The sequence below is a fragment of the Aythya marila genome (genome assembly GCF_965140915.1).
Source record: "Aythya marila genome assembly, chromosome: 24".
Taxonomy (NCBI): domain Eukaryota; kingdom Metazoa; phylum Chordata; class Aves; order Anseriformes; family Anatidae; genus Aythya; species Aythya marila.
Genome location: NC_139065.1, coordinates 3,163,693 through 3,190,543, shown reverse-complemented (window position 1 = coordinate 3,190,543; position 26,851 = coordinate 3,163,693). Strand labels below are relative to the sequence as shown.

Here is a 26,851-nt window from a genome sequence, read left to right as displayed (position 1 = left end):
TCAGCAGGAGTACGTCCGGACCGTGGAGGTCTCCAGCCGTGGCGACCCAGAGGCACCAACTGGAAGCAAATCAAAGAGCACAGCACGAAATTAGTGACTGCCCCAATTAGCCCTCGGCTTCCCACCAACACGTTTATTAGGCAGCATCTGTGCGCTGAAGCTACATGAGTCAAAGGAAGAGGTATGTCTGGCCTTCACCCAAGGCTCTAGGGTATTTGGAAAGTTATCACGTGCCATCCTGCCTTGCTCTCGGGCAGCGAGCACCCTGCTGTCTGTATCTGGGGGCTGTCAGTTGTTGGGATTTTGCCCCAGGTTTTATTGTCCTTGGCCAGCTGAGAACTGCATCTTTCAGGCATGGGATGGAAAAGGGAGAGAAGTTTGACCTCAGCCACTAGAAGAAAGCTGGCCACTAGTAGAAAGATGGACAAGACTGGCTCAGGTCATAGCCCACCACGGCCCTGATCCTTATCCTAGTTTCTGCAGTTCAAAACAAAGAAACCACACAGCAGAAAAGGGGCTGAAATAACCCTCCAGGAGAAGCATTTACAGCAGACAACAGCTCTGCTGGCTGGATTCAGCATCACAGGCAACCAGCAGACCTCTCTCCCTCTCCTCTCCCCACCCGTGCTGTGAGGTTCCCTGTGGTGGCAGAGGACCCGAGGGGAAGGGGGTGACCGACCTTCTGGGGGCATTTTCTTGGCAGGGGCGGATGGGGGTGGCAGGGGCACCAGGCTGGTGACACGGAAGCCGGCAGGCAGCGTCTCGGCCGAGCCACTGAGCATGTTGATGCTGTGAACATCTCGTGGGCGGAAGCGCTTTCGCCAGGATGGGGTTCGACGGAAAGTTTTGTCGTCACCCTAGGAAGGAAGAGAGGGTTTGAGCCCGGCAGTCTGGGCAGCAGGACCTTCAGCCTGGACCTTCAGCCCTCGTGAGATCCTGGCACTGCTTTCGTCTGAGTGCGTGCCAGCATGCCGAGGCCACCCCAAACTGTGCAGAAGTGTGTGATCAAATTGGGCTAAGCACATAGGAGCCAGCTTGCCTCTCTCTTCTCTTCACCCTGCCTGCAAAGATGCCCTGGATACATCACCACGGGAGCTGCAGCAAAGACCCAAAGAGAAGCATCTAACCTTGTACAGATGGTGGCATCTGGAACCTGCTTGTTTCCATGCTCTAAAGAGCGTCCTGACCAGACCTGCTATCATACTTCATGCAAGGAAGCTGGATGTAGGACAGATCTAGATGAATTCCCACCTTCAGTGACTCAATGCGAGCAGCTTTCTATCTGCATCATGGGGCATCTCCAACCCACCAGCTTTACCAGCCACAGATGTGTCATGCACAGGACATCTGTGCCTCTATAAGGCAATATTAAAGCAGCTGGCAAGGAAAGCCAGTTGGGTCCTCTTCAAATTCAGCCCACCAAGCACTAGAAAAGATGCACAAGACTCTACCTCGTCTGCCTCCACAACCAGTTTTACGTTTTACATAATTTAGTTTTGAATTATTCCACTGGTCATGCAATTGCTCTAGATTCTATGAGGCACTGCTTGACTCCCCAGGACAAGGCAGGAGAGAGCTGAGGCCCTGTCAATCCTATTTCTTGAACAAGAACAGGCACCCAGCACGATTTGGGCCTGGGCGGTTTGGTACTCACATCATCCAGCCTCCGATCTGTGCCCAATGCAAGCAGATTGTTGAACTCCCTCTCCAGCACTTGCCGAGCCTGAAAATAACATCAAATGAACGCTCCCCATCGAAGGGAGCAGTTCCCAGCACAACTTCCCAACCCATAAACCCTAAGAATGACAGAGAAAAGGCCCATGCACCACCCGAGTGCTCTGCTCAGCACACGGCGGGGTTGGTGGCACTGCTGGAGTCACACCACGGCCATGTCCCGTGCCCAGCACCCGCCTCCACAACACCCCGGGGATACTGCCCCTACCTGCGTGTTCTGCGTGGGGATTTGCAAGACGAGCGCCAGGCTGTTGTGGTCGAAGTTTTCGTCGAGGGCCAGCAGTGCCCCGTGCACCCCACTCTCAACGAGGTTGTTCGCGTACTCGCGAAGCCCGATGGACTGGATCCAGTGGATGACCTGGTCGTTGGTCCACACCAACACGTCTGCAAAAGAGCAAGGCCATGTCCCAGGGCAGCTCAGACCATGCTCGTGGTCACGTTGGGACCTGGCGATGTCCTGGAACCCTGCCCCACAGCCCCAGGCTGATCCCAGGACAATTCTTCCTGGGCCAGCTGCAACACCACGTACCCAAGTGCCAGCAACAGCTCAATTTGCCAAACTGAACGTTGAAATAACAGGCAGAAAGCAACTGTGAAAATTAATCCTAAGAACCCAGGGTTGCTGGTTTAATTAGGGGCATTATCAATAATGAGTTGTAATCTAAGCAGCAGCCAGATGCACGGGAAATCTCAGGACAGCCAAAGGAGAAGGGGAGGCTGAGCAAGCTGGGGAGTGTCCTGAGCATCCGAAAGGGGCAGAAGTTGATCTGAAGCTCGGGCTAGATCTTTCCTGTCTTGACAACCTTCTTCTTTCCTTGTGCCTGACCAGGGTGAGCTGCTTAAAGGTACTTGGAGCAATCTGTTGGGGAACATTGCAAGGAAGTTCCCCACAGAGAACAGCCCTACGGGCATGGGCATTGCTCAGAAATACCAATTCTCCCTTGGCAAGTGCTGTGATAAAAATACAGGAGAGGGATCATTGCTGGGCATCTCTGGAGGTTTCCCATCAATCCTCCCAGAGCTGGGGGGTGTATGTGGCTGCTGACCTTTGATTTCATGCTGGGTCTCTTCTCGCCTCCTCTCGAGCTCTTTGCGGTCGTAGTTGAGCCTCTTCAGGCACATGATGCCGTACTGCAGGCTGGTGCTGCAAGGACACAAGACACCACTCAGCCTTCAGGAGGGCTCAGAATCGTGGGGTCAGGCACCTTGGAGGGACCCTGCAGAGAGACCCCCCTCCCCACTCGTTTTCCATGTGCCCAAAGGATGTTTTGGTGCAGCACTGGGTCCTCACTGACACAGCTCAAAGGGAAAATCTTGGCCAGAACCTGGGGAACATCCCTCCCTTTCATCATAATCCCTCATTCCATCAGTTTTGCCCTGTTCTACCTGTCTGAGACTACCTCGATATAAGCAATGATACTTGGGGCCTGGGGAGAGAAGGGACAACCTGCCCATGGGAGCTGCTCCAGCATGAAGGGTCCTGGCAGCCCCCACGGACGCAGGGTGGGGATCAGATGGGATGAGCCCTTTTTTTTTATTATTTTTATGTGGTTTGTTCCACAGCCAGAAGAAAGCTTGCTCCTCTCCAGTTTTGCTGAAGGAGCTGTTTTGCCCACACCAGCTGTCCCAGGTGCCATCCTTCAGCACTGAGCTTGCCCGAGACAGGGAAAAATCCCTCCAATTCCCCCATCCTCTGCTCCACGTGCAGGCGCTGCACCCCAAGGGCCTCCCAAAGGAGGGCACTCACCGGTGGAAGCTGTCCACCATCTTCAGGTGCACTCTGAGATCTTTCTTGGTGAGGTGGTCCAGCATCCGTGCATCGACGAGACACTCCATGAAGTAGCTGCGATACTGCGGGAGGCCCAGGCTGGGCAGCCACTCGTTCCCAATCCACTCATGGTTCATGTCCCCATAGGCCAGCGTCTGTGAAAGCGAATGGACAGACTAGGGAGAAACCAGGGCTTGGTAGAGCTGCAGATAATCCCAGGAGAGCGGTGACAGGTCGGTGCTGCAGCCCGGGGGTCACTGTCCTGAGGACTAAACATGGGCTGGAGGAGATGAACCCTAGTTTGGACTGAAGGAGCTGGAGGGAACAGTCCTGTTGGCCATGGTCCTTGTCCTAATGGTGCCCCAAAGAGACAGGGCAGCAGCCAAGAGGCGAGCACAAGGGATTTCCTGACCAACTTCTTCTGGAAAAAGCACATTCAGGAAAGTCGAAACAACTAAGTAGGAGATATAGTTTATTGCTTTCCCAACTGATTTTTAGAAATCACCAAACTTTCTGTTTTATGATTTCAAAATGATAAAAGGTTGGTTTGGGGCAGCAAAACATCCAGTCAGTTTCACTGCAAGCTGATTCGGGGTCCAAAAATGAAATGAGATCCACCAGAAGAAAAGTAACACAATTGAGAATCATCGAAACCAGAAGAGATGGAACCAAGCAGGACTTTTTCCTCCCACCTTTTCAGTCCACGAAAACGTTCTGTATCCTGAACTCTGGGCCAATAAAGGTGAAACCTAAACATTTGTGCATCTGGAAACCTGCCCCCCACCCAGGTCAGTCTTGGGTGGGGATTTTTAACACCAGGACTGTGTCTTACAGAGGATGGCCCAGGAAAAAAGTCACAGCTTGAAGGAGAGAAGGGCACTGCTTGGTGGGAGGTCCCAGGAGGACCATCCCATGCCCAAGAGATGGCTCAGAGGAGCAATCACCAGGTGCAGGCTCAGCTCCAAGCAGGATTTGCTGAATCCTGTTGCCCCAAGCTCACTCCCTGGGTGCCCCATGGTGTCCGTCTCTCCCTCCCATGCCCACCCCACCGAAAAAAAAAGTGCAACGGGGACCTCACCTGTGCCCAGCTGCCTTCCTCTGTGTCCTAAGCATGCCACACGCAGCATGTCAACAGAAAGGACAGGTAAAGTCAGTTCCCGGTGGTGCTGTGCTGTGCCAGTGCAGGGGACCCTCGGCACTGCGTGACCCAGATGGGCCTGGGGGGCTCAGCCTTGCCAGCAGGGTGCTGGGGACAACCTGGCCCCATGGGGCCCAAACTTCACCCCAGCTCTCAAGTAAGCAAGGAGGATGTGGGATGGGGCTTTATCTACAGGTCTTGGGCTGGAGGTGGCACAGACCTGGGGCTCATATGTCTGTCCTGGGTAACACGGGTAACTCTTGGGTCACCCAAAGACAGATGCAGAGAAATCTAAGCTTCAGCTCATGGATCACAAGCTCCCAGAGGGGCTGCCTAACCCAATCTGCCCATTTTGCAGCTGCTTTTCCTTGTCACCTTGAACTAGTTTCTCTCAAACTTCCAAAACCTGCGAGGGAAAGTGCCGTAACCCCTGCTGTAACCCTGAGCTCACTGTCCCTAAACGGCACCTGCCAGTTACAAGTTCTGTGGTTCCCAGGCAGTGGGCATGAGCTTCAACAAAATGCCTCATTCACACAACAGAGCCAAAATGCTGCCCCTGCTCTGAGACGTGAACATGGGGTCGTGAAGTTGCAGAGAGGGGAGCAGGGATTCCTCTCTCCAAAGGGCCCAGAGCTTTTGGGAGCATGGCCACATCCCCCTGAGGGACCCCAAGCTACCAGCCAGTGGTAGGGACAGACAGAGGGGACAATATTTGGGCACACTAAAGTCAAGGGAGGTTAGACGGTGACATCTCTGGGCACAGGCTGACCAGTGTGGGTCTCAGTCCCATGCATCTGTCTGAGATCACCCTCCTTTTTGTCTTTCCTTTCTGTCTAACTCACAACCGACGGACGAGCTGTGCTGGAAACCCGGCACAACCCACGGGGGCTTGACAAAGGCAAATGCATCTGACGGTTTTTAAGCCAGCTTTAGAAATTGTTGGGATATTAAAGGCTGAAAGACGGTTTCTAGACAGGTGCAATGCGCTGGCCACGAGCTGACACATGAGACACAGCCAAGATCCCCTTCCCTCCTGGGGTTTGGCACGTTAATGCACGCCCAGAGCTCACTCAGTGCGCTAACCGATACGGCGCGGCGGCAGCGGGGCGCCCAGCCTCACCGTCTTGGTGGACGTGGCCATGTTCTCCATCTCCTCGTGGGTGACCCAGACGTTTCCAGAGGACTGGAGGAGAAAAAGGGCAGAATGGTCAGGGTGACCCACTGTGGATGATGGAAATGAGCCTGGCTCGAGATGAAGGAGGACCAGACCACCCTCACGCCTGGGATGGCACCAGGGGGCACGTTGCAGCATCCCTGCATCCTCCTGGGCTGGTGGCACCCCACTGTCCTTGTGCACCGTGGGCTGTCCATGGAGAGCCCAGCCAGGACCACTGACCCTCTGGCTGCCTTTATACTTTGGTTTTATGTTCACGGAGCCTGCAGGCTTGTCCCTGACAGCTGTGACACCAGACAGGGCTGTCTGAGGGCATGCCTGGGGCCTTTCTTTTTGCTGTCCATACTCCTACAGACATGTCTTGACTGACTGGAGCACCATTAACCCCTCGGGGGCTTTAGGGACCAGCACAAGACATGATCCTGCCGTCTGCTCCCTGTTCTACCCAGAGCAAGGCTGGGATCTGCAGCTACTCTGACTTGCCCCAGGAATTTTCAGATGGTCTCGGGACAAGTTTTGTATTGAAATGACTGAAAAAATGACTGTGCACAACCCAGCTGGCCCTGCAGATCAAACTGGGTGGGAATTTAGCCCCTCCAGAGCACACAGTCCCTGAGCTTTGAACCTCACTGCCTACTCTGCAGAGTCAGCCTCTTGCTGACAGTCCCTGCAGGTGAGGACAAGAGCGTCTGCTGGGCCCTCAAGGCAGGAAAGGACTTCACACCTGATGGCAGCAACCATCTTTGTGCCTGAGGACACGTGCCTGGTGGGTTTACTGCTCCGTGAGGGGATGTCACCCCATCCACAGCCTGCGCCGAGTGCTAGAGAACCCCTTCTTGCTGCACTTGCCTGCAGTACCAGGGCTCCCTGGGGAACAACGAGCCACAATGCTTCCAAGGAGCCAGGGAAAGGGGAAAACCAGTCATGGGATGGGGCACTTACTGTCCGTGAGGTGGGAGGTGCCGAGGGGCTCGTGAGCGAAACCATCTCCTGGATGGCCAGGCGCAGCTTCAGGCGATGCAGCGCGTTGCTGATGCCGATCTCCCTCTGGATCTCGGTGTCGGACAGGGCTGACATGATGGCTCCGCTCTTCACGTTGGCTCGGCAAGCAGCGACGTACCAGGCTGGCATTCCCACCCAGAGCTGCCAAAACAGGGCAAAGCTGGTGACTGCCCAGGGCACGGGCCCTCATTTCCTCTGGCAGGGCTCTAGGACGCCCTGTTTAAACTCAGTACCCACAAGGACCCACAAACGGCTCCATGACCGCTCCTTTGCCACCTCCCTACTCAATGAGGGAGGAAAGAAAACATCTCTGTGCCTGGGGAAGCGGTTCCTACTGCCACTGGCCCCAAACACCCATTCTGTAGGGCATGTTGAGGGGCTCAGGGCTTTGCCAGGTGAAGGAGTTGCCAAGCGTGAGCTGTTTTACAATGGCCACGTCGTGCATGGACCAAGCACAGCGGGACTGTGGGGTGCTGTACCCCTGCCAGGGGAGCACACCACAAACCAGCAGCAACTGCAAAGCTGTCGGTGTGTGGGGACGAAGTGCGGGTGTGCTCTGCCTCACCTCCAGCCAGGAGACAACGGTGGGGCCATCCCAGTGGGCAAAGGGCAATCCTTTCCTCCGAGCCTCTTCCAGGAGTTCGTGCCTGGAGGGAACAGAAGCAAAAGAGTGGTTTATTGGGAGTCTGGGGAGAAGGGAACAGCTCTCGAAGGGGAAGAGAGTGCAGGCAGCAAGAATCAGCTGGCAGCAAAGCAATAAAGGAGCTAATAGGGCTCATGAGAGCGTGAAGGCAAGAAGTCTTTTCAGCGATTCCCAGTCCTGTGTCGTGGCTTAGCAGCCACCAGGCGGGACATTTTCTTGCTGGGGCACAGAAGCAGGTTCACTCACTTTTTCCGCAGGCGACGATCCTTCTCAGCCTGAGCACCCAGCTTGCCGAGGCCCAGAGGGTCCTGGATGCCCACCTCGGTGTCGGTCAGCAGCACTGTTGGGCAAAACACCCGTGGGTCAGCGCAATGTCCCCAGCATCAGCACGATGTCCCCAGGGTTGGTCTGACAACCCCCAGGGCACTGCATGGGTCCTCGCACTGAGGTGTCAGGGATGCACCACCACAGCACAGATTTTCAACCCACCCTCATAGCCTCCCACCAAAGGGCTGTGCAAAATCAGGGAGGTGCCACGGGGCGAGAAAGAGGTTTGGGCCATGCTCAGGCCCGAAAGGTCCACGGGGCTGACAGCACCCAGATCTGACTGCCCTGAAGCTGCAGGCAGCCCAAAGCCGGTGGCTCCAACGTCCCCAGGGGTGCCCAGCAGGGGTGTCCCTGCTCCTCTGGGGTTACAACCCCAAAAGCAGACAGTGCCAGGGGGCATGCAGAGAGCCCGGCCCGAGAGAACGCCCGCCCGGCCCGCCCGGGAGCGGAGCTGCTCACAGACCCTGCCCTGTGGCCCCTTCTCTGCTCAGCTGGATCAAGCGGCCCTTCTCTTTTTTCCCAAACAAGCGCCCGATGGAAGATTTGATCCCCTTCCTCTTGGAGCCCTTGTGCAAGGAGTCCTGGCTGCTGTTGCTGCTGGGGTTGCTGGCCTGCTCTTCCAGGGAGCTGGGGATGGAGGAGGGAGAGGAACAGCAAAGCCCGAGGTTATTCCAAGCCACAGCAAACCCCGGCCCATCCCACAGCCCCAGATTTCCCCTCCACAAAGCCTCAAACGAGTGGTTTGAGAGCCAACGGGTGCTCCACTCACCTCTTCCCGTCCTCCTGACTCAGCGCGGGGTGACCCAGCTTCTCCAGCCGCAACGTCCTGGGCGAGGACGGGGGGGAAGTCTCGCATTTGATGGTGGTTTTGTCCTCTCGGCTTTCATCCCGAGCTGCGGGTGACTGAACAAGCACAGGAGCCATGAGGTTGGGCGGCTCCAGCTCCATCCTTGTCCTGCTGCCTGCCCCAGAACCTACCCCTCTTGCTCCATGGAGGCATGGCCCAAAGAGCCACCGGGGCCCCGAGGCCACGCTCCAGGATCAGCCCGGAGCAGAGCCCTGGTGGTGGCTCGAGGTGCCCAGGCAGATGGGAAGGACACAGCCGTAGGGCCAAGATCCTGGGAAGGAGGGAACTGGGGAGGAGAAAGGAGGCAGCCCCATGGTCCAGGTCAGGGTGTGGGGACTGAAGCTGCTGTTTCAGCAGAGGGCTCTGAGGAGGACAGATGGGAATGTCCCAAATACGCCCTGTCCCCAGAAGGGACGCTCAATGTTTGAGGACCCTCCCCACGTCCTGCCAGAGCCCCGGGCTGCCAGCCGGCATGTCTCCAAGCACCTTATGGGATCCCCCTGATCCTCCTGCTGAATCCCTGGGGTCCCCAGCTCCATCCCACGCCTGGTGCACCCTGACCTGGTGTGGACAAAGCCAGGAGCAGGCTGGAAAAGGGGCTTGGACAAAACCCAGCAGGGTGGGAGCCACTCACTAGCAGTTTCCTCCGGTGCTTCCTCAAGTCACTGGGCTGATTGCAAGGGAGAATGCGAGAGAGACACAGAAAGGGAGGCAGTTAATGGAGAAACCCCTCAGCAAACACGGGCATCCCGTTCCACATCACGCAGCCGTACCGGACACTGGGGGGGCAGCCACATGCACACCCCCTCCCCAGGCTCCCACCTGCCCCAGGCGCCTCCTCACCAGCGTCATGATCCCCATGCGGTCGAGGTCCTGAGCGGCGCTGCGGGAGGTCAGCTTTGGGGTGGAGCGGCCACTGAGCGGTGGGGACGAGCTGGCCAGGGACAGGGCCGTCAGCGAGGTGGGGATGGAGGCCCTCTTGCACAGCTGGGTGAGGTTGAGGCCCTCCATGCTGCCGCTGGTCACGCGCGTCTCCAGCTCCTCCGCGCGGAGCTCGGTGGACTCCTTCTCCTCTTGGATCATCCTGGTGGAGGAGTGGGGTCAGAGCTCAGGGCTCCCCACTTTTTTTTTTTGGGGGGGAGGGTCCTGGCCATCTGGTAGCTCCCAGCCATGGGATTGAGCTGTGCTAGGGAACTGCAGCCCCGGTGCTGTGACTTGAGCTCCCTTTCTCCAGGAATGGCAGCCAGAGCCAGCAGAATCCACACAAACCACAGCTGAGGGGTGTCCCAAATCCTTTCAGAATTTATGGGGATTTTTATATATATTTTTTAAACAAAGATCCTTTCTGTAAGCCCACACCGGTACTTCCAAAGGACACAGATCCCCATGTAGAAAGGACCAAGCCCTGTGGCTAAATATCCTCGAGCCATTTCCCTGGCTGAATCTGGACCAGGACATCAATTTTCGGGCATCAAAGCCTCCTCCCACTGCCCGGCGGTTTGTGCCACCCCCCGGAGCCATTTCAGAGCTAGGTGGTGCTGGGTTTTGGCCGTGGCCACTACCTGATCTCCTCGTTGATGGCATCCAGCTGCTCCTGGAGCATCATGGCCAAGGTCTGAGCATCCGAGTGCCCGCCAGGGGAGAGCACGTCCATGGAGCTGAAGAGCGTCTCGCGGTCATCCTCATCCACGTCGGAGATCTCAGGGTCGCTGTCGAAGGCGTGAGGCCCCGTGGCCAGGACGCTGCCTGCCTGGGCCTGCTCCCAGTCCTGGGGGGAACAAGGTCCACTGGTCCCACCTGGCACCCCCAGGTCTCCAAAAGCCAAACTGGAGGCCTCGAGCATCAGTCGCACTTCAACACAACCCCAGCGGGAAGCCCTTCTTGCCACGTTACCCCCATGCCCGGTGAATGAAACCACCCCACATCCCCAAATCAAGGGCATGTAAGACCAGCGTGCAGGGCAGGAGAAGACCCCAACCCCAACCCTGACCCCAGCCCTGGCCCCATGCTGGCAGGACACTGGGTTACCTTGGCCGGCTCCTCTCGCCGGGCAGCAAATCGCCCTTTCTGTGCCCGAGGCAGGCCTGGGGCCGTCCCAAAGGGCTCAGCGGGGGCATGGACCACGGCGCTGAGTGGGAAGCGCAGGTCCGTGGCACTGCCCATGTGGGACCTGGGGAGAGAGAGCTCTGCTGTGGATATGGCCTGTGCAAGGATGCTCCCCTGTGGCTCCCCTCACGGCCCAGACTCGCTCAGGACAGAAGAGGAGGACGGGGCCGTGCTGGGATGCCCACCACGGTGATGCCTCCCTGCTCTGTGTGAAGTGATGCAAAAGCAGGGTCTAGAGGAGAAGGATGCCCAGTTCCCCCTACCCTGGCCCTGGAGATGCATTCACAAGCAGATGGAAGCCCAGCCCAGGGCCCTACCCAAGTGCTACCTCCCCCTTTGCCCTGATACCCACAGAACATCCAGCCAGTTTTGGCCCAAACCAGAGGGTCTGGGGGCTGCACAGCTCCCTCCTGTCCTCCCCTCTCCAGCACAGCTTCCCCTCCTGTACACGTATGGCACCAGAGTCCTCTTGTGCCTGTTCTCCCCATCCCCACGATGGGGGCCAGACACGAAGCTTTTCTTCTGTTTATGTTTTCTTCAGTATTTCCATGAAAAAATCCCTGATGAACAAAATCCCATTTGAAACAGATCTTCCAAGGTACAGGTGCATGAGCATTGGGATCTCCCATCGGAAACCAGACGGGACTTCTTTTTTCTCCTCCTCCAGGCTTGTGTCGGTGCTCAGGAACACAGAAATGCGTCAGCTCCAGCTGGACACGAGGCCATTTTTTGTTATTTTGATGCTCACTGCACGTCTCCATGTCACCCGATCACACCTCCTCACCCCAAAGACCCATCCCTGTGGCTGAGCGAGGCGTCGTCCCAGAGAACGGGGTTGTTCCTCACCATACACATTGCAATAGGAGGCACGAGGGCTTGATTTAGGATGACAGAAGCATTTGTCCAGAGAAATCAGCAGATTTTCCGCCACGGTGGGGTCTGGTTTCCAGCGGAGGCATAGATCTGGGCTCCCCACCCCCAGCATCCTGCCGAGCCCAGACAAAATCACTCACACGAGCTGCTCGGCTTGGTGTCAGCTCAGTGCTTGCAGACGAAGGCACAGCCCAAGTTTCAAGAGGATTTAAGCCGTGGAGCTGCTGACAAGCTGCTCCTGAGCTAAAAACAGATAAAGGTGCCTTAGACAAAAGCTGACATTTCAACTGGGGGATTATTCTGGCCTCTGTAACTCAAGCTTTCTGCTGAATTGTCCTTCAAGAAATTAAAGAAAAAAATAAAGATTGCCTGTCTGGTTCTTGCAGACCCACACAAACAGGTCCCACATACGCTGCAGACCCTCCTCTGGCACACAGCTGTCCTTCAGCCTCACTTCATCATCACTCTCCCCATTTCTTCCTTCCAATGTGGGCACGGGGCCTCCAGGCCCTTTCCTCTTTGCTGCCAACAGCTTCGAAGCTTAGTCGCTAGCTCCTTCCCTTCTTTTCCATCCTCCCAGGGCAGTGAGCTTTTGCAGCTGGTGGTCACTCCCAACAATTTCTTGCCACACCGAGCCCAGGTTGCGAGGGCTCAGGTGAGGACGTGGGCTCCCAGGTGGCCACAGCAGTGTGGTGGGGTGCACGGCGCCTCAGCACCCTCCTTCCCTTCCCTCCTGGGGCCGTTCTTGGATTCTTGTGGCCGTGCTGGTTCCCCTGACTGGTGCCAGAAGCTGAGACCTGCTGGACTCACCTCATCTCCTGGAGCACGGGGCTGGGATCCCCCCAGTCTCTGCACTGCTGGCCATCACGGAAAGAGCTTCCTCCTTCCTCACCAGCCCATCCCAGCACATCAGGGGAGGAAAGGTGGATGGTGAACAGGGATAGAAATGAGCCAAAATGGAGAAAATGCTGCACGGTCTGCAGCACCTCGAGCTGGGCAGCGAGGATGGAATTAGGTAAAGCCACCCCAGGGTGAAGGAGCTGAGAGAGAGGTTGCACAAGTCCCAAGCCCTTTGTGCAGAAAAAGAAACAATGCCCAGTGGATTTTGTTTTGTTTTGTTTTGTTTTGTCATTGGAGAGTGAATCTGGGGCCGTTTGGTGAGGCTGGGCTGTTCTCAACAGTCTGTGTCTCACCCCAGGACAGATCTGCTGTGGGGACAGCGCAGCCAGAGCCGACCCTGCTGTGATGAACTGAGGCTTGGTGAGGCCGAAATGCCCAGCACGAACAGCATTTTGGGGCCCTAAAAACCAAAACGCCCTGAAGACATGGGTGTGGGATGAGAGCGGGGCGTGCACAGGCTGGCAGGGTTTTGGCAGGAGGCTCTCACCTCGTGTGCACGCTCTCCACGAACGTCCCGCTCCTGGTCTTGAGCTGATCGACCTCCAGCCGCAGTTTGTCGATCTCGTCTGACAGCCGGCGCTGTTCAGGGCAAGAGAAGAGATGGGCAGGGGTTGGTTTTGTCCCGAAGAGCACAAAGAGACAAGTTTGGGGCAAACCAAGCAATTTATAGGTTTACATTCCCTTTACAAGCCCCCATCCCAGCTTCAAAGCACCAGGAGAAGAAACAGCTCATGCAGGCGATAGTGAATGACAGCGCTGGGGTGATGCCAGGGTGATGCTGAGAGGGGAGGGAGAGACCCCAGGGCAGACAAACACACACACACGTGCTCGAACCAAGGCTGCTTTGTGAGATGAAGGAGAGCCAGTCCCACCAGGATGCTCTGGCTTTGCTCCAAGCTTCATGTGCACATTCACCACGGCAAAGGGCTGGCAGCGTGGGACCCGCCAGCTAGATTTGATGCTGGGCCTGTCCACCCCCCCTGCTGCCACCCCCAGACCAGGACCACTACGTGGCCGTGCTGTCCTGCGGGAGATGCTGTGGGTGGGGAGGGAGGCAGAGGGATGGGATCCTCCAGGCACAGCAGGATCCCATCCCGTGGGCTGAACTGGGGGTTGAAGTGGGCTGAACTGGGGTGGGCAGCATGCGGGCAGCATCATGCAGGTCTCCGGGCTCTGCCTCTACCCAGAGCTGAGCAGCCGTGGCCAGGGAGTGCAAGCAGTGCCTGCAAACCCTCACAGCAGGCAGAGAGCATCTCGGAGAGCTGCAAGCGATGTGGAAAGCAGCCCCCCAGACCCTCCCAGCATGCACAGGACGTGGGGCACGTCCCCGAAGCTCCCGTTGCTTCAAAAAGCTGGAGCCCTCCAGCTTTCTGGCACAGGCTGGCGTGGGCTCGTCTCGCAGACCCTAATTAGATGCTTTATCTGAGGGCAGGGGAGGTGTGGAGACCTACAGGGATTTCTGCAAGCTGGGCACGGAGCAGACCTCAGCCCCGATTGAGCGAGGAGGTTGGGGAAGTCTTGAGGGTGAAGGGGATGTGGGTGCCTCAGGGAGCACGGGGGCAAATCCTCCTCTGGAAATGAGGACAAAGCCACCGCAGCCTCGCTGCTGTCCCCACTCGGCAGGGGGATGGATGAATGTGACAGAAACACAGAGATGGGAGCGAACGTGCCTGTTCAGGAACCGAACCGGGGGTCTCCAGTGAGGTGGGTGGCAGCTTCCATTCAGCCACTGCGTGGGTTAGTTTGTGGCCTCCTGCTGCTGGGTGCTTTGGGGTCCCAGCTCCTCCAAAACTTTTTAGGGTATTTTAGGTGGCGGGACTGCCACTAGTCAGGGGTTAGGAGTGAGGAGGTGCAGTCACTAGGGCAGGCTCCCTGTGGCGGCATTTACCTTGTCGTGCTGGTGTTCCTCTATCTGCTTTTGGGTATTTTCCAGCTCTTGTAACAATGTGTTCTTTGAAAAATTCAAAAGAAAAGGGAACACAAACAGGAAAGAAAGAGAGAGAGCATTGAGGAGACGGCTGCGTGGCCTCATGGGGACGGCCAGCATGGAAATGCAGCGGGGACAGCGGGACTGACATGGGGCAGGACAGGTGGTGGTGGCTCCCAGCCTGTCCCTCACCTCCCTGCCTGCCAATCAGCCTTCTCTGCAACCCCCTGCTCCTCAAAAGCAGGGCTGCAGCCCGTTTCCAGTCCTATACTGGGGCTGGGGCATGGCCACGGTGGGCAAGCAGCAGCCAGAGCTCTGGGAGCGCTTGCAGGGTGGGAAGGGGGCTGAGAGGAGATCGGCTTCTCGGGCAGCTGGCTCAAGGACAAAAACATCCCCGTCTCTGGGCTAGAGAAGTGTGGGGAAAGAAGAGCTCGCAACTGCCTGGCATTTTGGTTTTTGATTTGGGAAGCCAAAGAGCAGGATTTTTGCCCAAGGATGACCTGGATGTGGTGTGTACCAGCATCGGCAGCAGGCTGGGGAAGGCAGTGCTCCTCCACGAGGCTCTGCTCCCTGCTCGCTGCTGGCTGGGATGGGAATTTGGAACCAGTCCCACCCGTGAGTTCCTGTTCTGTACCCAGAGCTGGCTGAACACAGGCTGGCACTGCCAGGTCTGCCTGCGGACAGGAGGTTCAGAGCAGCAGGGACACAGCCCCGGTCCTGGAGGCATCAACCAGGGGTGCACCTCCCTCTGCGCCCCGATTTCTTACGGGGAGCACGGTCCCTGCAGGAACCCAGACAAAGGTGAATGATCACAGGCTGGTCTCCTGTTGCCACTATGAGGTTTAATCCTGCTCTGGGCCACCTGCTCTGCCAGCCGAGTGCATTCACAAGGCTCAAAGGAAAGCCTGGCTCCCCAGGAGGAGCAGGGAAGGAGCTGGCGGCTGCTCACGGGCTCCGTCCCGGCTCGGAGAGGGCAGGGCCTGGGGGACGGGAGGGTTTCATGGCAGCACACGGAGGGTTTGGGGACGAACGCTGCATTTTCTCCTGCAAAATGCAGTGGGGTTTCGCTCCAGCTGCAGGTGAGGCTGTGCTGGGACAGACACAGGGAAGGAAGGGAACGGGGCAGGACAAATCCTGCCGCTGTCGGAGGCGGCTCGGTGGGGAGCGGGTCCTGCCGGGTGGGGGCTGGCAGGAGGCGAGGACGCGATGCTGAGCCCCCAACCAGCCCTGGCACCCGGCTGGCATCCCGTACGGGGTCATTTCTCCATCCCTGCATGGGCACTTCCAAAATCCTGCGCTGCAGCTGGCGGAGGGTCCGTGTCAGGGCCGCTGCAGGTCCCTCACGCCCCAAACACCTCCCTCCCGAAGCCTGCCCCTAGCCGATACCTTCTCCTCCAAGGCTGCCATCCTCTCCTTGAGGTGCAGCTGCAGCCGCTCGTTGGACTCGCTCAGCAGCCGGTCCACGGTGTCCGAGAGCCGCTTGTTGTGCTCCTCGTTCATCTTCTCCCGCTGGCGGGCCTGCAATGGCAAACAGCAGCCGGCCACGTCAGATCCAGTGGCTCTGCTCCTCTCGCTGTGAGGAGCTCTGTGCTGTGTCCAGGCTCCCAGCTGTCACAGCAAGGGGGAGCTGAGGCCAGATCAGGACCCTCGAGGACTCCCCCATCCGGGCTGAGCAGCACTTACCCTGGCCAACTCCTGGTTCTTCTCTTCCAGCTGGCTCTCCAGCTGCCGGAGGTGCTCCTCGATGCTCCCATGCCTCTCTTCTGCCTGGGAAAAGCAGAGCAGCCCTCTCGGATGGCGCTCCCCAAAACCACGTGGGCCCTCCCGCATCCTTCCCTCCATCCCTGCATCCACAGCCTTCCCGGGATGAGGCGCTCCCTCCTGCTGCCTGCATCCCTGGGCAAGCCTTGAAAGGACTGCTAGCGAGGGGATCAGAGATGGAGGTGCTCCACAAGCAACTGGGCACCTGGAAAAGGCAGGGCTGGCCACATCCACACCCCCACCCAAGCCTGCACCCTCCCAGATCCAGCCTGGGTCCTTCCTCCTCCTCCTCCTCCTCGTTCCAAAACTATCCCAACACCAGGTGACGGCCACCCCGAGCAGCAAGGACACCTCTGCCTTGGAGAGAGCAGTTGAGGAAAGGAGCAAGTCCTGCATGTGAGGAGTTTTAAAAGCTGTGAACTGTCCCTGCTACCCCAGAGGAAGCAGAGGGCAGCAGAGCTCAGAGGCTGGGACCGAGAGCAGGGTGCCCTGGGGCTGCCAGGCTCCATCTCTGCAGGTGGGTGCCCAGCCCTCTGCCTCTGCCCCTGGTTCCTGCAGCCCCCTGGCCCCTCTGCCCCTCGCACCCCACACACTTGCCTTGCTGAGCGCTGCGATGCGCTGGGCCAGCTCCGCTTCCACCTCGGGCAGCGTCTCTGCTTTCCGCATCGTCTGCTGCAGCTTCTGCTCCGCCAGCTCCAGCAGCTCCTGCAGGTGCCGGGCTTTCTCCTCGCACTGCAGGACAGGGCAGGACGTGATTCCTGGCACCCACCTCCTCTCCCCAGCACCCGCTTCTCCCTCCCGGGTCCCCGGGGTGGTGGGTCCCGCTCCGGTACCTGGCGGTGCAGGGACTCCTTGTTGGCCAGTTCGCTTTCCAGCTTGTCGTTGAGGTCGTGGATGGAGGTAGCTTCTCGCTGGGCTGCTAGGTAGCGTTTCTCCAGCGTGGTGATCCTCTCTTCCATGTCCTCCTTCTGAGCCAGAGCCTGGGGAAGCGATGGGGCTGTCACACCCTGAGCCTGTGGCCAGCAATTTGGGAACAACTGGGCCATAAGGATTCTCTGAGCCTGGGGCATCCCTGAGCCTAAGCGTGCAGCAAAAGCCCCGCTTTGCACAAAAATATGGAGGGGACAAGAAAGGGACAGTCAGGTAATCCCAGAAAACATCCTGGCACAGACACAGCTCACTGCCTGGGGGTATCTCAGAGTCTGCTTATCACAGAATCACAGAACTGGCATTATAACCTCAGGGTAGTCCTGCTGACGGATGTGGGGACAACCCCCAAAGGCAGGGTTTTTTGGGGGAAACACCGTCCTTCTCCCTCCTTTCCCATGCGTACAAAAGGGGTTACAAACTCTTTCCCAGCACAGAGCACATGGAAGCAGCAGTGAGCAGAGGGGGCAGCGCCTAACCTCTCGGAGGTCCCGCTGGTACTTGCTGCTCATCTCCTCTGACTTGATCAGATCCTTCCTGGCGGTGCCCAGATCCTCCTCCAGCTCCGCGACGCTGGCAGCCAGGGCGGAGATGCGCTCCTTGGCTTGGACCACTTCGAAGTTCTGCTTCTCCAGGAGCTCCTGCAGCTCCACCACCCGCCCTGCCTCGTCGTCGGGGTGAACAGAGCCATTGGAGAGCCGCTGCAAGGCACCGGAGAGGGAGGTGGGTGCCCGGCTGCCCCACAACGCGCAGCTGTGGGGTGGGTGAGTGGGGCAGGGGGCTCTGGGACCCCCGGGAACAGTCCCCACCAGCAGGGATGTGGCATCTCGCAGGCACAGCAGGACGGGGTTAGCTAAGGGCAGAGTCCCTGGGTGTGCAGAGCACCTTTGGGAAGCTGAGCCCCTAGAAGCATCCAGGTGGGAGCACAAATTCCCCCGTGCTGGAAAACGGCTCGTATCCAAAGGGCATTTCCCAGGGGTATAGGGCCAGGGGAGGGCAAAAAGCATTCAGTACCCCAGAGCCTGCAACAAGGGGGTTAGAGAAACCACAGCCTTGGTGAGCGTGGTCAGAGCAGGCGTTTTTGGGGCTCTCACCTTCCAGGGAAGCTTCTGCGCCGGCTCCTTGGGCTCCCTCTCATCCCGCTCGCCTGCTGGGGCCTCCCGCGTGGCGCCTTGCTGCAGAGCTGCCACCTGCACACCAACAGGGATTAATTAATATCAGAGAGGTAATGAAACCAGCTGGCCTGGCTACGAGTGAGGCCAGCCCCAGCACACCCAGCTTTGCAGCTGGCTCCCCACTGGCTTCTTCCAGCCTCTGCTTAGGGCTGAGGGGGTACAGGAGAGAGAGGGTGAAGGAAGAGTTCACCAAATTCAACCTGAATTCACAAATCTGGTGTAACTCCAAGCAGTCCCAGCACAGCAGTTGCCCCAGCAGGGGCCCAGGGTAGGCTGCCAAGCACCTCTTACCTGCCGATGGGCATCCACCAGCTGCTCCTCCAAGGTCGCCACTCGCTCTAAGGATGCTCGCAAGCGCTCCCTGACCTGCAGGTGGGTAAGATAATGGGAAAGTTGGGTATTTATTTATTATGGTTAGTGTTCTGGAGCCAGGAGAACCCCTAACCCCTTTTATCTGTCTGCAGACCATGCCTATATGGATTCATGTCCAGGGCACAGACTCAGGGAGGCTCCAGCCCATCACCTGGGAGAGCAAAAGCGTGTTGGGGAGGCACAGCCAGGGCTGCTCTGAGTCCTGGAGGATGCCAGGAGTAGCTTGGAGTACCTTAAACAGGCCAGGGTAGCTTGGAGATGCTTTTTAGCACAGCAAAGAGATGCTCGAGGCAAATGACTCAGGAGAAACTCTACGTGCTGTAATGCGAGGACTGAACCAGGGTGCCAAACACCTGCACTCACCACCATCAGGGGAGCAACCGGGAGAAGCAAGGTCCCCATCCCCAACGGCCTCAAGCCCACAGAATCTGCTCCAGCCCCAGCGGTTCCCAGTATCTTTTTGCTGAGTTCCCCAAACCCTCCTGCTGAGGCATCCCACGTCACCATGTCACGTAACGAAACGAAATGCCATCCAGCCCGAGGGAGGAGGCCAGGCTGTCCCGGCGAGGAGCGCTGGGAGAAGGTCTGCTCAGAGCAGGGGATGGGAGAGGCCCCAGCCGCCCCTCTCACCTTTTCATCTAGCGCCTTGTGATGCTCAAAGAGTGACTTGAGTGCCTTGAGCACCTCGACCTCACTGGAAACCCCAGACGGCGACTGGGCCTGACGCTTGACCACGGTCATCCTCAGGGACCGCTCATGCCTCGACACCAGGCACTCCAGGTGCTCCAGCAAGAGCTGCAAGAGGGCAAACGTGAGCTTCTTGTCACCCCAGGGGAATTTTCTGGGGAGGCTGGGGAGGTTTTTGCCGCTTACCCGGGTGTTGTTGCGCTCAGCTTTCAGCTCTGAGATCTCCTCCTCCCTCTCCAGGAGCTGCTCTCGGCACGCGCTGAGCTCCCGCGTCAGCGTGGCGAACTCCTGCGGAGAGCAGGGCACGGCCGTTAGCTGGGAGCATGGGATGGAGACGGGGCCAGCACCCTGAGCCTACTGCCGGCACGGAGCATTTCCTACCCCAACCCCTCCAGGGGGGTGACAGGGACAGAGAGCAGCCAGCAGAGCGCACAGGCGAGCTGGGAGGCGATTTATTCCTTTAAACAAGTGAGGACCACAGCAGCATCCCGCTCTTTATCCACTTGGTTTGATGTCCGGTGACACAGGAAACTGCTCTCTGGCTCCAGAAGTGCTCGATGGCATTTAAAGCATTCCAGCCAAGGCCACCAGCACGTTCCCATCCCCTCCCGTCCCCTCGAAGAGCACCCAGCTGAGAAATGTCCCACCAGGCTGAAAAATCAGCCAGCCACCCCCAAGCCCCACGTCCCAGCCAAGACAAATGGGGCACGGGGGGAGAAGAATCCCAGTTGCTACCAGTCTGGCAGCAGCCTCCCAGGAGGTGACGTCCAGCAAGAGCTGTGCAACGAGGGATGGCACAGCAGAGGGACATGAGGGACCCCTCCAAAACACAGAGACTTCAATTGTGGCTGTGGTGGAGCAGAAAGAAAACCTGCCGTGAAGTTCCTAGGGTGCAGGAGGGTTCATTTTTTCTTAAAAAAAAAAAAAAAAGGAAACACGAGCCCCTGGGTTAGCCCAGAAGCACTCTCCCACCGCTCCCAGTTGCTGTTCCAGTCACTGGTGTGTGCCAGGGCTAGGTGACATGGTGCAGCTGGGACGTTGTAGGGTGAAAAATGCAAATGAGGAAACGCTTCATGAATTTACACCCGCTTCACAGGGCTGTTGAGAAGAACTTAAAAAGGAAAAGGGCTGCAGAAGAAGCTGAGAAAGATTTGCTTGAGCATTAACAAAACAAATTTTGACTGGGAGCTGAAAGCGGTTTCACAGCGTGAAATCCTTCCACTCTAATTTCCCAGTTAAACAAATAAAAAAGCCTTAAAAGTGAGGCAAGGCGTTCGGATTTGAATTAAATGCTCCGCTCAGCTCAAAGGGAGACCTCTTGCACCAGCTGATGTCCCACCACGACACTCGGAGTGTTTCAATCTCTTTCTCCCAGCTACATTTTCCTCCTCCCTTCCCACACCATGCCCTGGGCTGTTCGCAATGGCTTTTACCCAGGGCGATGGGGACGGTGGTGTCACCGGGAATGCTGAGACCCCACAGAGGGGTGGGACCTCTGTGTGGCAGTGGGGATGGAGAGAAAGAGCAAGCTGCAGTCAGGCTTGAGCAGCCACTCTCCTGCCCAGTGCCCTCACCCCGGCACCGCTGCAGCACCCCAACCCCGTTCCTGCCCCATCGCTTCCCCAGGGGCTGCTCCAGCCCTGGCCTCATCCCCACCCCACAGAAGGCACACACTGCACCAACTCCTCCCTCGCCAGCTCCTGCCATGCCCAGGCATTGTCTGGTGCTTGCTCTTGGCCCACCCCAAGCCCCCCAGGTCGCAGAGACCCCCAGGAGATAGCGGTGCCCGGCCGAAGCTTCCCTGGATCCGTGCTCTCCCGGCCCCTGGGGATTAGGGCTCGGCTCAGCGCAGCACACACACACGTGTGTGTGTGTGGCCGGGTTATGCAAGCGCTTGCATGCAAGAGAGAGCAGCTTGTGAGCATCCCCGTGGATTATGTAGGGCTGGGAAAGCCGGCGAGTGGGAAGGGGAGGAGCGAGAGGCACCCAGACGAGGTACCCATGCACCAGCGGCTGCTTTGGGTTTGGGGACAGGCAACCGGGCTCGTGGTGAGCAGCAAAAGCCTTCTTGCGGCTGGGAAGGTCCCAGTGATGTTTTCCTGCAGCCTGAGCTTTGGTAGGCGGTGCTGCAGACTCTCCCCTAGCACTGGGGTAGGGACCCAGCGCATCCAAAGCCTCCAAATCCGGAGAGGCTGCAATCCAGAGGGGGAAGCAGGGCTGCGGAGCTTGATGCTTACCCCACTGCAGCCCTTTGGAAACCCGCAGGCACGTGGGGTAGGAAGCCCAGCAGCATTAGAGACCCTCAGCAAATTGCAAACTTAGGGTAGGAGGCAGAGAGCGGTGCTTCCTGCGGTGTGGAGCAGACGGGACAAGGCAGCAGGGGTGGCTGGGGAAGATGGGTGCCACGATGGGGACAGAGCCAGCAGCGCCCAGCCCTCCTCACCCCGCTCTGCCTCCCGGGGTGGTGAAGCTGTGCAGATTGCGGCTGCAATCAGGCTTTCATCCCGAAAGGCAAGGAGATTAAAAGAGAGAGAAAATCTGCAGGAGGGAGCAGCACAGCCCCTGCCCCAGCCGTCCTGATGCCACCCACGGGGCCGGGACTCGAAGCGCGGTGGTGGCTCCATCCCGGGCTGGTCGGGGCTCAGCACAGAGCTCCCATCCCAGCCCCCTCCGAGTCGTCCCCTTGTCAGGGACCCCGCACACCAGCAAGGCTCCCAGGGCATCCCGAGAGACCGCAGTGACTGTCCTTCCTTGGGGAAAGGCTGCAAAAAAAATGAGCGTTTACCACCAGAAATAGCAGCACCCCTGCGGCGAGATGGGACAGCAGGACACAACAGGGGATAGCTGAGCTAGGGGGCACCTACAGGCCTGATCTGGATGCCTTGGGAATAAAAAAACAGGGACAATTCACTCCATCATCCACATGGATGGATGGCTTTGTCAGCCCTGGCTGACACTGTGGGTGCTTCTGGGCCACCAGCGGGCACCAGGCGAGGTTGGGGATGGTGAGAAGAAAATTCCCCAAGCCCCAGCTGCAGACAGAGGCACTCCCCAGAGCACAGCTTCTACCCTGAACCTGCAGGGGTGAAGCAGGAGGACGTGGTGATGTTCCTGTCCCCTGGCCATGGGCAGGCAGAGCTGCACACTGCATGCCCCTGGCTCCAGCAAGCGCTCAGGCTAAGCAGGGACACCTATAAACGGATTAGAAAGCGAAGCAGAGGTGCCTGATCTTCAATCAAATGGAGGATAATTAGAGACGGCGCTGAGAGCCCCCAGGAGCCCTGCGGGAAGCCCAGCAGCCTGGGAAGTGGCTAATTGGGATTAAAACCAAACCACCCAAAAAGGGTGAGGGTGAGCGGCTGGGCTCGGCACCAAGCCCTGCACGGGAGGGATGTGGGGGGGACGGATGCTGATGCTGGTTTCACAGGAGGAGCCAGGAGGGAGACAGGGAGCACGGCGAGGTGCATTGAGACGGGAAGCTGGGGCATGGGGCTCTTGGTGCCAAGTTTGGGGTCTCCAGGCTGGAGAAACGCCGCAGGGAGACCTCGGGGAGAGGTTGGGGAAGCTCAGTGCTATAGCAGGGGGAGATGACTCAAAGCATGGAAAACTGAAATGTGAAAGCCCTGAGCCACCTTCATCCTCTCCCCACCCCGTCGAGATCTCACCAAAGTGAGCAAAAACCATTTTGTGGCAGGAGCACGGCCACCGCTCCAGCGCACCCGAGCCTCAGGAAGGAGCTGGCTCCAGCTGTGTGATTAATGGCATTTCGAAGCCCCTAATTGGAGTGATTGCTCCTGACAGGCGAGGCTTGCCGCGGGAAGGCTGCCCGCCCGCACCTGGAAATCTGCTGCTGGCTCAGCGTGCGAGGGACGGAGCCCGTCCGTCTGTCCGTCTGTCCGTGCCGGGAGGAGACAGACCCCTCCAGGAGGGGCACAGATCCCCAGGAAAGCCCTAAGTCACCCCCGAGGGGCTGAATGCAACCCCAGAAGCAGGCAGCACGGCATTAGGGAGGTTAAATCCTGCCTGGCACCCCGGGGTTTCAGCCGTCACCCTCTGACGGTGCCAGGCACCGCGGTGCCATTTCCCGGCTCTCTCAGCCCAGCACCGTGGCTCCGCGGGGATCACCCATGAGTGTCGGTGTCCTCCCCTCTCAGCGTGCAGTCAGGATGTGTTTCCACCCAGGATTACTCGGAGAGCAGCGCCGTGCAGCTGAGCAAGGAGTAACCCAAACCCCAGGGCCCTGAGCTCGTAGGAGGGCGGCAGGCTCCAAGGGTTCAAAGCTCAGCTCCCTCCGTCCTTCCCCAAAACCTGAAGGTACGTTAAAGCCCTCACCCCACGGGTGTTTTCCCCCTGCTTGGAGCCTCTGGGGTTTGTGTTTTCGTGCTTCTTCTTTGCAGAAGGAATTCTAGATTCGCCTGTAAGTGAAAGGGGAGGAATTGGGGTGATGGACGATGCCGGGATCCTGCCCACCTCCAGAGAGCTCAGGGGTCCTGGAGGCTCTGCCCTGGCTCTCAGCTCCCTGGGCAGCCCCAAAAAGCAGCAAGGGCCTGGAAGGAAGGATCACAGCAGGTTTCCCAGCATATCAGCAGCCCTCTGCGCAGCAACCTCTGTGAAATCGGGGAGCCCGTTCTCCCCCCGACATAAACAGGGACAGGGATTTTTGCCAGACCCCCAAGCCCTGGGCAGGACGGGGAGAACGGCAGCCTCACGCAGGACCCCGCAGCAGGAGCGCATCTGGACGCATCTGGAGCCCTGCACACAGCATCCCTGGCTCGCACTACACCCAGTGGCCAAGCAGGAGGGAGCTGGCAGCCGTGCCACGGCCCTGGGGTGCTGCTGAGGGCACCCACACCCTGCTCAGGGCTTGGTCCTCGGTGCCAGGGCTCAGCCGCGCACCCCCCGCGTAGCCGGGAGGGGAGAGGGATTGGAGCCGGGAGCTTTCAGCCTGATTAAGTCGCTTTCGGCGCTCCCACATGAATAAATAAATCATGTAAAGAAGCATTAAGGCAGCTTAGTCTCCCCGGGAAATCGCCCTGGAGTTCTGCCTTTTTTTGGGGGCTGAGGGATGCCCCCACAGATCAGGAGGGGGCGGCTCGGCCGTGCGGCACCAGGGAGGGGGACGGGAGCCGCAGGCAGGAGCATCCCTGGGGCATCCCTGCCTGCCCCATCCATGGGTCTGCCCCACTGGGGGTCCCAGCAGCATCCAACTGCCCCAGTGCCCTGAAGGGATGCGCAGTGCCACCTCCCCTGGTCCCCGGCCAGCCCAAGCCGTGCAATTCCTCCGTGCAGCCAGGGCCTGCCTCCTTGGAGGTGCTGCAAAAGGGCTGTCGGCCTCGGGGGGCACTGAGCTGCACCAAAAAAAAAAGGGTTTCTTCAAGCAGGCTGCTTCCCAATAGTCTCTCAGACCCTTCCCAACGGGGCCTGACAAACTCCTGAAAGCTCCTCGGTGAAGCAGACCTCAGGAAGGCCCACAAAAGAGGAGGAATGGGATGGGAGAGGCACACTGGAAGCCCCCCCTTACCCCCCAAGGGAAGCGCCCCGCCGCGTCCCCCTTACCTGGTACATGCACATGCTGGGGTTAGTCCCATTGGGCAGGCGAGCAGCGCCGCTGGGTTTGCTCCCCGTGTTCATGCCGAGCCCTCATCTCCCGTGAGGCTGGCCGTGCCCGGAGCCCCCCTGCCCGTGCGGGGTAAAGCCGGGCAGCGGGGGGCAGCGGGCACCCGGGGCCGTTCCCCATGAGCCGCCCACGCTCATCGCATCCCTCGCCGCGGGGCAGGGAGCTGGAGAGGGGCACCCAGGGGGCTGGCGGGCGCTGACCCAGTTTGCTCCGTCCGCACGCTGCCGTGCGTGGCGCCGAGGACCCTTTATTGGAGCAGGAGCGGGGAGTAAATCCGCACGGTCCCTTAATCCGGGGCGGGCAGCGCGCTCAGGGTGACCCGGCTTGCTCTCCGCAGCGAGCACTGGAGGGAGCAGAGGGGACACGAGCCACCAGCACGAGGTGCCCGGCACTTGGGGAGGTCTTAGGGAAGCTCTGGGGACGTGGAGTGACCCATCCGTGGGGCTGCCCTGGAAAGAGCTGTTGGGTTTTTTGCTTTGGGCAGCCTGTGGAGAGCATGGAGAGCCCGGCTCCGAGCACAGGACGGGGGCTGCCTCCCTGCTGAGCTGCCTTCCCCTGTCTGGAGTGGAGGAGGGATGCTGAGAGCCGGCCGGCCACCATCCCGAGCTCTGCCCTGGCTTGTGCCACCCGTTTCAGCCCATCCATCGCCTCCTGGCTCCCTGGGGTGCCCCAAAGCCCAGCACCCCGGTGTTTGAAGCCTCCTGCTCAAAGGTGGGCAGCCGAGGCACCCCGTGCAGCCCTGCGATGCTGTTCCCCCCTCTCCTCTCCTGACCTGAGCATCTTTCCTCGTGGAGGCTGAGCTCGAGTCCAGGTCCCCGGAGCGCCTGCAGCGGGTCCTGCTGGTGGAGGAGCCGGGAGCGTGGCAACACCCAGCTCTGGGCAGAGCCAGGAACCCAACGGAGCCACAGCCAGCCCCGATTCCCCCGTGCCCTTGGCTGGCTCACTCAGCACAGACCTCTGGCAGCCTCCCCGCGTGCTGCCCGTCTGCTCCAGCTCAGGGAACAGATGGGCCCGCCGCGATGCCTCCATCCCTGCTCGGCACCCAGCTCTGCCACCAGCGTTCCCAGTTGGCGCAGAGAAAGTCCTGACACCTGAGCCCGCACCCCAGGGCGACGGGGCTGTGGAAAGGAGCCCTGCCGAGGAGGGAAGGGGCCTCCAGCGGTGGGGAAGAGCTGTGGTTAGCGGCCCCGTTTGGGGGCTCTGTAAATGTCAGCGGGGATTCGTGAAAGCGAGGGCTGCCCTGAGTCCCACGGGGATGGCTGGAGGCGGCCCCTTCCCCGCGCACTGCTTGGTGCCAATGGGCGAGCGGGGGCTCTGCATCTGCCTCCAGCACCTCAGGGTGTCCTCGCGGGGGGTTTTGCCCCTTCTCTGTGCCCATTCCCCTGGGCAAGAGCAGAGATTACAGCTCCACGTTCCCTGTAAGGAGTCACGGACCAATGAGGGTACAGGGGAGAAGATGAGGTGAGAGATCCCACGGGTTGTACTCTTGGCACGAGATATACGACACCCGGCACCATCACCGCCACCCACCAAGTCGGTCTTCCCAAAATCCCGAGCTAAACCCAAGATCTGAGCACCCGATTGCCCTCACACACCTCAGCACGGGCTCCTGCTCACCCTGGGGCCGTGTCCTTACCTGCGGGAGGGCAGAGTTGAGCTGCCTCTGGAGCTGGTCCCGTTCCCGGAGGGCCTCCTGCAAGCGGCTCTGGGTGACGGAGAGCGTCTCGCGGGTCTCCCGCAGGGTGTCCAGCAGCTTGTCCCTCTCGTCCAGCATGTTCACCATCAGCTGCTCGAAGTCGGCATCCGCCTCGGAGCCCTGGGGGGGACCCAGGGGGTCCCCCTCGCTGATGGTGGGCATCACCTCGCACATCAT

The 26,851-nt window shown here is 59.1% G+C and overlaps 1 protein-coding gene across 3 annotated transcripts; it reads right to left on the bottom strand.

The window, feature by feature from the left end:
* On the bottom strand, nt 1–26,851 carry PPFIA4 (PTPRF interacting protein alpha 4; the record flags this gene model as incomplete). Of its 3 annotated transcripts, none has more annotated exons than XM_082778615.1 (29): nt 1–59; nt 680–857; nt 1,655–1,723; nt 1,943–2,118; nt 2,781–2,878; nt 3,482–3,657; nt 4,581–4,607; nt 5,761–5,823; nt 6,757–6,957; nt 7,382–7,463; nt 7,706–7,799; nt 8,250–8,413; nt 8,556–8,689; nt 9,268–9,303; nt 9,477–9,717; nt 10,196–10,401; nt 10,662–10,803; nt 13,000–13,091; nt 14,401–14,463; nt 15,826–15,957; nt 16,123–16,202; nt 16,794–16,932; nt 17,034–17,180; nt 17,607–17,828; nt 18,222–18,310; nt 18,587–18,668; nt 19,305–19,469; nt 19,548–19,649; nt 26,615–26,851. In XM_082778615.1, the coding sequence occupies 29 exons, from the start codon at nt 26,849–26,851 to the stop codon at nt 1–3; spliced, it is 3,696 nt and encodes a 1,231-aa protein (XP_082634741.1). The 3 variants fall into 3 exon arrangements, with proteins under 3 accessions (XP_082634741.1, XP_082634740.1, XP_082634742.1); XM_082778614.1 differs by having other exon boundaries at nt 18,222–18,317; nt 18,594–18,668; XM_082778616.1 differs by lacking the exon at nt 4,581–4,607 and having other exon boundaries at nt 18,222–18,317; nt 18,594–18,668.